The 12,252-nt window shown below is 43.1% G+C and overlaps 1 protein-coding gene across 3 annotated transcripts in view; it reads right to left on the reverse strand.

Moving 5' to 3' along the window:
• Positions 1-5,363: 5,363 nt before the first annotated feature.
• Positions 5,364-12,252, reverse strand: part of MYSM1 (Myb like, SWIRM and MPN domains 1) — a 367,486-nt gene continuing 360,597 nt past the window's right edge. For all 3 annotated transcript variants that reach the window (XM_078669957.1, XM_078669947.1, XM_078669962.1), the window contains one exon: positions 5,364-5,683. In XM_078669957.1, coding sequence (XP_078526083.1) covers positions 5,546-5,683 — 138 coding nt within the window. In that variant the 3' untranslated portion in view covers positions 5,364-5,545. The remainder of the gene's footprint in view (positions 5,684-12,252) is intronic.

The raw sequence follows: 12,252 nt of genomic DNA on the forward strand, positions 1-12,252 counted from the left end.
GGTGCGCATTGACGCCCAGGTATGGGGATTTGAATGGGTCATGGGCCTGTCCAATAGGATTGCGTTATATGCAGACGACTTCCTCTTATTCCTAACTGGGAGATCAGACGAGAGTGGGCTTGTGGGCGTCCTTGGTCCAGTCGGTTGTAGGTGGCTTGAAATATTTGGGGGTGGTTCTCTCAGACGTGCCAGCAATTGCCTGGGAGCGTAACCTGACATCTGTGTGGGAGCAGGTTCGTGCAGACCTCAAGTCCTGGTCCCGTATGCCCCTGACACTGTTTGGCAGATCAGCGATCTTCAAAATGGTAGACCTCCCCCAACTTCTCTACCAGCTGCAGAATCACCCGTACCCGATCCCGTCTAGATGATTCCTGTGGGAGGGGGGAAGGTGCGCGTGGCTATGCTTACATGCTTCTTATCCACCTACTGTGGAGGTCTGGCGTCCCCGGATCTCCTCTCATATTGTCAGGCCTCGCATCTGCTGGTCCTCAACGAGTGGTGGTACAGCGATAGGGGAGACCCAGCGTACGCACTAGAACGCTACTTTATGGGACACCACACATTACATACACTTTTGTACTTGGCGCTGTTGCGGAGGGCTTCGCCATCAGCCACGAGGGTGGTGTTTATGGTCTGGAGACAGGCTCTGCGGCGCATGAGCTGGTGGAATGTCCTGACTCAGGAGACCCCATTGTGGAACAATGGGCGCCTGCCCCACTTGGCAGCCCTTCTGTGTTTTCGGGGATGGGACTCCATTGGTATCTCCACCCTGGGAGACGTTCTGAGCAGCACGACACTAAAGTCCTTCCAGGATTGCCAGAAGGAGTTTCATATGCCGCAGACAAAATTCTATCGATTCTTGAAGTTCCGCCACGCACTGTCCCCCAGCCTGCAGGGTCTTGAGTCCGTACCTGAATTTAGTCCCCTGGAAGCAAATGTTTTTATGGGGGATCTACAGGTAAAGAAGATTTCTCGAATCTATCAGTCCCTGGTTCCGCACTGCTCCCCTACACTTAAGAAACTCCGGGCGGCTTGAGAGGGGGATGTGGGCGGGCTGGAGGAGGAAGACTGGACGGAGACCCTGGCAGCCCCGCGGGAGGGGCGGCCGTAGAGATACGGCTCCGCCTAGTCCAATTCAAATACCTCCCCAGGGTCTACTTTACTAGGTCACGGCTGTGGCGGGCAGGGCTGATTGCTTCCCCGGAGTGTCTTTGTTGTGGTCGGGAAGAGGGTGCGTTTATACACACGGTTTGGCAGTGCACATCACTAGATCGCTTCTGGAGGGGGGTATTTGCATGTCTCTCCGAGGTCCTGGGCTGGGAGCTTACACGTACACTGCAGCTGGCTCTGCTTCATGTCATGCAGGGGGTGGGTGGCAATGTCCACAAACGGCATCTCTTGCTCCTAGGCCTTACACTGGCGAAACAAGACATTGCTAAGGCATGGAATGCAACACGGTCCCCCTCGGAGGCCGCCTGGAAAATTGGTCTGGACTTATATATGGGGCTGGAGCAACCTATCTTTGTGGCCAGGGGGTGTCCATGCAAACACTATAAAATATGGAAACGATGGGCGGAGTATTGGAGCCTATGGCTGGAGCCGCCAGCGATGGTGGAGCCTCCGTTGCCGGATTAAGCTTCTGGGCCAGTATAGATGAGGGGGAGGGGGAAGCAGGGAGGGTGTGCGTGCCTTCATTAGGACTATTTGATCTCCTATTAATGCTGTGGATGAGACTGTATAGACTCAGTGCGATCTTTAGGTGGGAGGGAGTTGGGGGAGGTGTTCAACATCATTTAATGTTCTCTGGTACTGTATTGCTGATCCTGCAAAAGTCGATTGGTTGTATTTGGTCTGATTTGGCAGATGACTTTGGTGTGCAGAGCCCTGCGCAATATATGTAAATTGACAAATAAAATAGGCTTAAAAAAATGGCATAGTCTCTGAAGAGGAAATTACGTGCTTCTCTTTGAAACTTCTCCGATCTCCTCTTTGCACATAGTGAAATGATTAGAAGAAATGCATATGCTCTTTCTGCTCCTAGTCAGTGATACATAAAGACTTTGACATGGATTATCAGCCATGTTCCTGTGGACTTCCATAAATGTATATTGGTCTCTCTCTTCTGGATAGGACAGGGTTTGTATGAAGAAGAACAGCTTACACATATTCGTAAACATTTTCATTAACCAGGGCTACGGACACTTACTAGGACCGACAACGTGGGCAACAGTTCACAAAGGGTTAAATATCGGATGAGTTGGGGCTGAAATGACCCTCAAAAAGTAGGAAAAATCCCCAAAAATGGCACAAACCAAAGAAACTGTCATAACCCTTATGGCTTCAAATCATGATTTTTTTTAGTGCAAACACATGTATGTCATCAGTGTATGTTGTGCTTTCATAGAACCCACCGTCGCTTTTCCCTGTGGACGCCTCATAGAATTAAGGCTTGGAGTAGCTCAGTATCAACAGTACTAAAAGTTTTCAGGCTACAGTTCGATAACTGGAGATAAGATTCATATGAGGAACCTGTTGTAATCAGTACCCATGTCTATTATGCCATTCAAAGTGTTAGATATTTCAAGTTAACATATCCTATGTGTCATGCGTTAATACGCTTCAAAATATTGGTGTCAGATATGTAGGTACAGGTTTTTTTCCCCAACCATCATTTTTAAAACCAGAGCTCTTTATTTGTTACAGAATTCCACCTGAATGAGTACAATATGTGAATTATTTACATACCCACTCCCCCCAAAAAGGCAAACTGCTTAGGCTAAAGTGCAAGTCTACTATAGGAAAGTGCCCTTTTTGTATGGTCATCCCCCACTTTTTGCTCCAATGGTTAAGACTCTGATAGTGCGCTGGAGTCTGCTGCCCAGACCCCAGTACTTTCGCCCTAAAACTGTTGTGTAAATTGGCAACCCCAATTGACAAGGACTTTACCCCCTTATAAGCCCCTAGTATATCGTACAAGTGTATGGGTGATAAAGGGGCCCACAGGGCTTGCAGCACCGTTTGCATCATCCTGAGTAACCTAAATAAACTATTGACAGCAGGCCTCTCACTCCAATTTTTCATCATTATTGAGGGTATCAATATCAAAAGTAGGAGTCCAGACGAGCGGAGGTGTCTGGAAGGTTTGTGAAAGGAGATGCTATAATTGAGGTATGCTGGGCCAGTGTTATGTAGTATTATTAGGACATCAAAACATTTCCCACTTATGCCATATTATAAAACTGCAATCTCCCAACCAAGCAACCAATTGAGTAGCCGATTCCCAGAAGTGTGATTTGGGGCCTTGTCAGTGTTCCCAGGTGGTATAAAAATGTAACTACAATGAAAGAAAATCCTGTTCTTGAGCTCTATAGGACAGCAATTCTGAAGCTGTCTGAAGAGCCACAGGGCAGACGGGCTAATGGCTCCAACCGTGGTAGCTAAAATCATTTGACAAGGTATCCTAGGGTCCATTCTACTAAGGTCCTGCAAACTGGGCCAAGTACAATCCTTTTCACATTTGACTTTCATAGTAGCAAGACTGAGCTTCTAAGGAAGGAAGCATGGGGGAGGAAGGGCTCAGAACTCAAAAGCCAAAGGACATAGTCCAGCCTAGGGCTCACCCAATATGGAAAAATAAATTACCTTAATATCACAGCTGTGCTCAATACTCCAAAATCTATTGGGAATGATATACAGGACTGTACTGAACTGATTTCGAACAGTGAACTCCCTTCAGTAAAAGCTGAGAACCCTTATGGCCATTCACACCCCTCTACGGTCTCAGGCAAGACTAGGCTCAGGAGCAGATGTTTCAAAAGTTGTGAGAGGCTTGATGAGCAACTGAGTTCATTGTTATCATTCCTTTTGTAAATAGTCTCAAAGAGGAGCATCCTGCTTGGAGGCCTCAACTACTCCTAAAGTCATCACAGCGAGGAACCCGGTCTGTAGGTCAGAATTGCCACTGCTGGCCTGACCTCAGCCAACCACGAGGCCCACAATGCTGGAGTCAGGTACAGTCGCAGACCTGTCCCTGCGAGACTATACTGTGAACCTTGTGCTGAGCGAGGTGACTGTTATTGTTCTCCTGTGAAAGAAGAGTCAAGCTGTAAGGGCTAAAGTTCAACTCTCAAGAAATGCAAAGCTAGGATTACTGCAAGCAACAACCAGATAAACTGTGGAGCTTAGTCTGCACCAGGAGACGAGAGATTGAGGCGCGAGGTCGAGCCCCTCCAGGACACAAGGCAGGTACTGGCTATGCATTGCCAGGCACAGCCTTAGGCCTTTACATACACGCTAGATTAGTGTGACTCCTGGGCCAAAATAAAAATCAGGATACCAGTTTAATTTGTAGTTGGCAACTCAGGCAAGGGGTATCCAACCATTTACCAGGCACTGAACATTCCGGTCCCAACAAAGCAAAAAAGCTCTATTTAGTTGATAAAATCTTTCTTTTGTGATGTTTTTCTTCGTAGTTTGGGTTCACTGTCAAGATGGATAATGGAAAGCTTTGTGGATTATTTGCTCAGAAACTGTAAAGGGGCAGTATCCATAGGTAAATGCTACAGTAGGTACCCAGAACATTATCATGTGTCTTCTAGAAGCAATAACATTAATTTGCAAATCTAATACCACCCTCCAGCCTGCTTTTTCGTTTCCTTTGTACTTAAATGTTTCTGGTCCAGTTACCAAGAAATAAAATAAAATAGACACGTGTTTGTAGCCTCATTATGTGCAATGAGTCTTATCACCTACTTGAAGTCTGGTATGCCCCTGTAGCACAATTGTGGAAAAACCTATGAAGTTCCTCCTAGAAAATTTTGAAATGAAACTGAAGCTTCCAAACAACAATATTGACACTGAAATTACACTTTTTAATTTTTGGCCACATTACACTTGCTGGACAGTACAAACTTGAATTTCCCTACATTTACATGGCCTTAAAAGAGTTAAAAAGTAAAGTACAAAAACAGAGCAGCAGAATAAGGAATTTAGGTTCTCACACAGATAAGGAAAGGAGCTATACAATCTAATTAGCATTGACCACTTGATATTTATACAATATCTAGACAAAGAATAAACAATACCTAAACAGAATCCAGTTTCCATAAATCATGTCCCTTTAAACATGCGGAAGACCAGCTTAAAGAACCAATCATGAAAATTGGACAATCATATCCGCTATAAAGTAGTTATAACATTTCATACAGTGCTTCGTGTGATACAAAATCTGGCTGATTTGTGCTTACATTCTATATTTCTTAAGAGTATATGCTCATAATTGATGTTGATCTCAAAATATAATATAATATAATATAGCTACAAATGAAACTCACATGTGCAATAAAAGGTGTAAAAGAAAGACGTTTCTTCGAGTGTCACAAAGCATCATCACAAGTTTATTAAGTCCAATTGTAGTTGGGTACCTTTCCTTCAAGCACACAGAGAATCCCGTGTCATTTAAAAAAAAAGAAAAAAACGAACAAGAACCTTTGAAATTTAAAGTCTCTTCGTCATCATTCTCTTTGATATAGTTTATCTGGGACTATCAAATTTGTTCGGAAAGTGTTGCTTCCTCGTCGGTTTTATAATGGGAAAGGAATAAATGCTCGATCTGCGTCAGGAATTCTTCAGCAATGAAGCAGTTAGTCACAGTGTCCAACGTTTTTCGCAGGCAGGCCAACAGCTAAACAAAAAAATAACATTTATAGAGCATATCTGAATTCACATTTTGGCAGTACATTTCAGGAGAAACAATGTTTAGGAAATAAGACTTCTGTTACTAATTGTGTCTGTGAGGAGAAAGCCATCTTGGTGCTGAATTCAGAACATCTCTAAAACTCATTCAAGAAACAATATGGCTAACTGGATACGATTATTTTTTAAATTGTGGATTGCTCAGACCACTGATATTAATTTTTGCTTTGTAAAGAAAAGACAATTTGAATGCACATAAAGTTGGTATCTGTTGAGCGGTATTTGTAAGCACATGTATGATTACATTCAAAAGTAGATATCAATTCTACTACTCTCACCCTGATGAACACCTGGGGCGATATTACACTGGCTTCTCCTGGCCTGGACATCTGGTTAGTACTGCCTGTGAACGTATATGGTGTTCACCCACCTTGATGCTTTACACACCAGCATGGTTTATTTGTGGTGGTGTCACTGTCATGTCTGCCAATATTTGAATGCCAGAATGCAATTTAAGACGTTACCCAATTTTAGAATCACTTTGATGGACCCTGGTATTAAATGCGGTTTTCAAATGTCAAACAATTGTTTTATCTCCTTGATCTCTTTCCTCTCTAAATATACTAGGGCAATCCACATTGTAGATGATGAATGTTCTTTGAAAACTTCGGAAAGGCGACCATCTCAATATAGATCTGTGTAGGCACCTTTGGAATACACTTTGGATGTGTTCGGAATACCAGTTTATACTCTGAAGAGCCACACAATCCTTTTTTTACATAGCTAGAACAGTGCCTGTGGGTATGTTTTACCTTATTTTAACAGTAGATGTAGCCTTACATGACCAGGGAGAGGGAGGCATCACATTTGACATCACTGCATTTAATTCTTAAGATGCAGCCACTTTGTTTAGCGAAGAGAGCGTTCTAAATAATGCTCTTGTGAATTGTTTTATTATTCCCTCCAAAAACAGGAGAAATTAGCGTTTGTTGTCTCCTTTCTCATACAATACCTTCAAGGAAGGATACCCACAAGCAAGACTAACAGAAGATAATGTAGGATAAAATAGAATCTGATGGTGAAGAAATGTTAAAAGATGTACATCTTTTTCCTTGAACCAGACGTTGAAGAGCTGTGATCTAATGTCTATTTTCCGATAGATTCTGCTCTGGAAATACCCAAAACGTGGTGCGTCTATCGGTAATATCCAAGTCACTACACTCTATGATCAGAGAAACCCAACTGTCACAATCAGAGAAGCTGTTGTGTGGTGGAATATTTTCACACTTTCCCAGATCTCGAACAGCCATGCCCATCAGATGGCTAAGCAGAACTGCTCGGCTCATCACTGGGGCAGTATAAAAAGCATGCATCTGTTCAACCTCAAACTGATGATTCTAGGATCAAATACATTTGGAGACCAATCCTCTACCTTTGTGCATAGGCATACAGGAACGTGGAAGGAAGAACCTTCCAGATCTATTTGTGACCTAAAATTGACATTTTGTATCGGGGTTGTGATCGTCTGGAGAGTCACCATTCAAGAGATTTGTTTTGTCCATAATGTATTCAGAAACTGGAGGTCCAACAGGGCCTTCACACTACTGTTCTCTTTTCTACTGGGAAAGAGCTACATGATTTCTTTACTGCTTTGCATCTGTTCCATTGTTCTTTTCTTGGAGAAATTTGTCAAATGAATCTGCATCTTCTGTTGACACTTGCATTACTTTTTTCCAATAATGTTTGCTAAATGTCAAAGTATGTTCATGCTTTCATTCACTTATCTGTACATTTGCTTTTCCATTTGTTTAGATATTGGGAAATCTTTGCTCCAGTGTTGTGCAAAATGCAGGGGGGAAGTCTATCTGGAAGACCAGAATCTTTTTTTTGCGTGGGACCTCTATTGCCCTTCTTCCGTAGTGAACATTATATTTTGCACTTAAGACTGCCCTCTTTGATTGTACATTCTTCTTTAGCTGGCTTCAAAGAAGCTGCATAGTCCTGTATTGTGTGATAAGCATGATCTTCCCAGTGCATCTCTTGTTTAATCTTTCTCTCTATCTGGTTTGTTTTTTCTGAAAAAGGCACGAAGTGTGAGTTTTCGTCCTTGGAAACGAGGGTGCCTTCAATAACCATAATGTCAAGCATCAACTTCAGTTCTTCCGCAGGGGGAAACATTATTAATAATTAATGTCTAAATGTCTGTTTTTGAACTCTGACTCTTATTTTTTTCAGCAACTGGCTCTTGTCGTTGTGTGAATATGGTCAATCAAACCCTTGATGACGGGAGCAAAGCAGATGGAACCTTATTTATGGACAAGCTTATTGGACATTTTCAGAAAGGATCCTCTGCTTTCAGGACAGCAGCAAATTGCACTTTTAATTATTTTGCATGGATTGCTTTCAACATATTCAAATACTTATTTAAGTGTTTAAATCAAAAGAAGCCTTCATACAATTCCACCATAGCTGTTGGGCAGAGTAGACCTTGCTACTCCTAACAACCTGGGAAGGCAGTAGGCGCCAGTTGCAGTGAAATATTCTCGGGACTTAACATATCTGTTTGACAGATGCAGTTTTTTGGAAAAAGGGGCTCGAAGTGTAACTTCCCATCGAGAGCAGATAGAAAATTGGAGTTTGTCGTCTCTGGACTCACAATTTGAAAGCCCATCTTTTAGTAAAGTTGTTTTTTAATTGCAGGTCTGAAAATGGCACTTTTAGAAAGTGGATATTTTCTTACTTTAACCATTCTGATCCTCTCTCTGTCTGTCTCAGAATACACATCTAGGTTAGGATAACAGTTGGGCTTTGTGTATTCCCTCTAGACAGTCGCACATAGGGAGCTGGGGTGCGACATTTGCATCCTGGTAGTCTATCATCAGGCTGATGAACCTTTCTGCAGTAGATTAGGAGGGAGGGGCTGCCACCTGCACCTGAATGGGGCTGTGTCTGTCCCCACACAAAAAGCTGCATACTCCCCTGGAGTGTGTCTGGAGACAGGAAAGGAAAGGCAGGAACCTTGTGAGGATCATAGGCCTCTCTTTTTGTCTCCCCACCTCAAAGACACAGTTTGGTATAAGTACTGTACCGCTGATACCCCCAAACTAGTTCACTTGGAGGTCCTGGGGGGACTTTGCAACTAAGAGGAGCTATACTGCCAGGAACCACTGACACTTTGTCACTTGCTCTGCTGTATTGGCCTGCTGCAAGTTGATTGCTGTGTTGTCAGATGTGACAGCCACTTTGCACTGTGCTCTGCTGTGTTGTCCTGCTGCTTGCTGCTTCTGCAGTGAGGGAGGAAGGATCATGCCCTCTTCATCTAATCACTCCAAGAACTCCAAGGGCTTGTTGGCATGCCCCCAGTTTTTCTTCTGAGGTCTGCGGGACTTTAAGGACCTCTTTTTTACACTGCCTTTTAATTGTGTGTTCCACCCTACAGGAGCGAGTCCGGAACACTTTCAAGAACGCATTGAGTCCTGCACTGCACTCACCCTGTGTTCACCTGTGGGCTTCAAGCGCTCACTGTGTTCCGATTGGGCTCGCTCTCCCCGAACTGTAGTGGAGTGGGGCGCTCCTTGACTCAGTGTACCCAGAAGCCGCACTCTCACCTAAAGTGGCGGCGCAGTGCCAGCAATGAATCCAGTGCCTATGCAGAGAGGAATTCGGTTCCAGCCGGCACACTGGAACTAAGCACTGCAACCCCTACCCTACCTGTTGACAGGACAAAAAAGACCGGCAGAGTCAGCGACGTTGTCATCCCTACTTAAGACCAGCTGCGTGACCCACCGCGCAATCACCATCATCGAAGGAACGCCACATCAGATGATAGCACTACAGGTACCAGATGGGTGAGATAAGGACGGGGTAGAGATCTGACAGTTCACGACTTGTCAGCGGAGGCATTGACTGGATTCCCATATAACTAACAGGCTCAAGTGGTCCCTGGGGGAGTGCTGTGCTTCTCAAAAGCGACAGGAGCGTACCTTGTTTCACTGGTAACTGGGCCCGAGTGGAGCCATTCTTGGCGATCTAGTAACCCAAGTGGTCCCTGGGGGTGTGATGCGCTTCTTGCGAGCGGCAGGAGCATACCTTGTTTTTCCCATCGTGACGGGGCCTGAGTGAATCCTAGGCCTATACTGCACCCCAGCAGTCATTGTTTGGAATATAGTGTGATGTTCTGAAAACACAGTGTATAGATAGCTCTCCTGTCGAGGGCATTACCATAATTACCTCCATAGAAGCGCACTGAATTCTACTTACCCATAATCTACACCTAAGTACATGTTAAAGCACTCTCTCTATTTAACAAGTAAATAACTCATAATATCGATTGAATTTTTGTTGTTTGGTCATGACTATTCAAGATGAAGTTTTATTTACATTTCTATATTGGTGTAGAGTCTTGTTGTGGTGTTTTACTGTTTTACTGTACAAAGGTGCTGCACAAATACTTTACACATTACCTCTTTGTTAAGCCTGCCTGCTCTGCGCCAGGTTACCAGAGGATGAGCACAGGTTATATTATATGTGTATCTGACTTGCCCTGACTAGAGTGATGGGTTCTGCCTGGCTAACCAGAAACCCCAATTCTAACAAGTAGTTATGTTTTTGTGGTCTTTCAGATCAACCAGTATCCGATGCCTTCCTTTGAAGTAGAGCTAATGTTTTTGTAAGCCAAGTGAGGTAGAAATGTCCATTCTCCTTAAAAGAAGGTACAAGCTGGCATGATAAGTGCTTCAACATGCCTTGTATACCTATATATCCTGGCCACTTGTGTCAACAGAATTCTTTATCAGGAAACCACAGTGTCCAACCCTTACTTTCACTTGCTAAGGCTGGGTAGGGAAGTTATGCAACATGGCTTATCTTTGAACTCTCCATATTGATAAATTAAATATTGGGGCATGCGTGAATGTAACGCTGACAAATTCAGTATTTCTGCTTTTCAAGTGTTTTGCTAAATTTTAAATATGAGTAAGGCTTGATTTGAGATAAAAAAAAGACTGTACCACTTCTAGTTTCCGGCCATAAGAATATCTTAAAGAGGGTCACATAGCATGTAAAATATTCCACGTGTATAGGATGTTTTATCTCTGTTATGTTCTTTACCTTTCATATGAGGTAGGGAAACGTTACTGGATGAAACTAGACTGCCAGTTTTTAAACATGGACAAAGGTGTAGCTGAAATCGAATTGGGGGCTAGGTAAATTGCTAAACCCTAGGTTTGCAGCAGAATCTGAACGATTTTCCCAAATGACTAATGTTAAAATTAACTGAAACAAGGAGTTAAAATGGTGTGTAGGGAGAATACTAATACTACAAGCCATTGGCCTCCAAAGTCCCAGTAATATCAGACAAAAATCTAGCAACTAAATAGGGGGAGAAGCTGTGTGTGTCAATGATGAAAAAATATATCAGGTTCGATAAAGACCATTCTTTGTGAGGTGTTGAAAGACATCTTGCCATTTCCGTCATCTTCAATGACCCTCAACTTACCCACTGAGAGCTTGTGGAGATACAAAAATTTACATTTACAAAGATGTCTAGAACAAAGCTGAAGATTCCTGGAGTTAAATCTCATCAACCAAACAGTCCTGGGTGATGGGGAAATGCTTTTAGATGAGCAAGAATCTGACTACACATCAAAGATGCTGAATTCAGCTCAATCAGTTAGGTCTTATTTTAGTACTGGCTCACTCCATCTCAGTCCTCACTACAACTACAGATCTGAGGTAATGATGGGTGTGTGTTTTCAGCCTAATGTAAAAACAAGAGTTCTGAAGTTGTTCAAGCAGGACTAATCCCATGTATGTATAATATTCAACTTGTGTGCTTGTGCAATTAACATACGTTGATTTTATTTTGAATGCTCAACATTGTTGTTAGAGCCGGGATCCCTGGTTGGCTGAGGTAGGTAACTTAGGCCAAATATGGACCCATGTTTCCTCGTCAAGGAAAAGAAGGTCACCTTCTGAGATAGCCCCCATTCACCCCCTTGGTAGCTTGGTTCGAGCAGCCAGGCTTATCTTCCAGATAAATGTGTAAAGTATTTGAAACCTTGCTCACAGCAACCCAATGATGGCACCACAAATAGGCTCAACATGAGTTTTATAAAAACGACTATAAATGTTATCTAAAAAGATATACGATAAGACCACACAATATATATCCAACAAAGGAGTATGTGTACTATTTCGAATTGGCCGGTTGTTAGGCCAGCCAGCTCTTGTAAATTCTGGCAAAATTAATGAGCACATCTAAACATTCCACTGTAATCCTAATGTTATGCAGTTCATAATGCTAGTAATGTAAAAATACTGCAATGTGTAACGCAACAATAAGGCACTTTGCAATGGAAGATTAATGCAATGCGTAATACAACCACTAGGTACATCGTTATGCAGAAATAAGGCAATGCATAATACGCTAATCAGGTAATCCGTAATGCAGAAATGATGCAATGTGTAATACGACAATCAGGTACTCCGTTATGCAGAAATAAGATAATTTGTAATACACTCCGGCACCGATTACGGTGCCTTAGGCGGTCTCTCCGC

Source organism: Lissotriton helveticus, chromosome 1_2 (genome assembly GCF_964261635.1).
Source record: "Lissotriton helveticus chromosome 1_2, aLisHel1.1, whole genome shotgun sequence".
Classification (NCBI taxonomy): domain Eukaryota; kingdom Metazoa; phylum Chordata; class Amphibia; order Caudata; family Salamandridae; genus Lissotriton; species Lissotriton helveticus.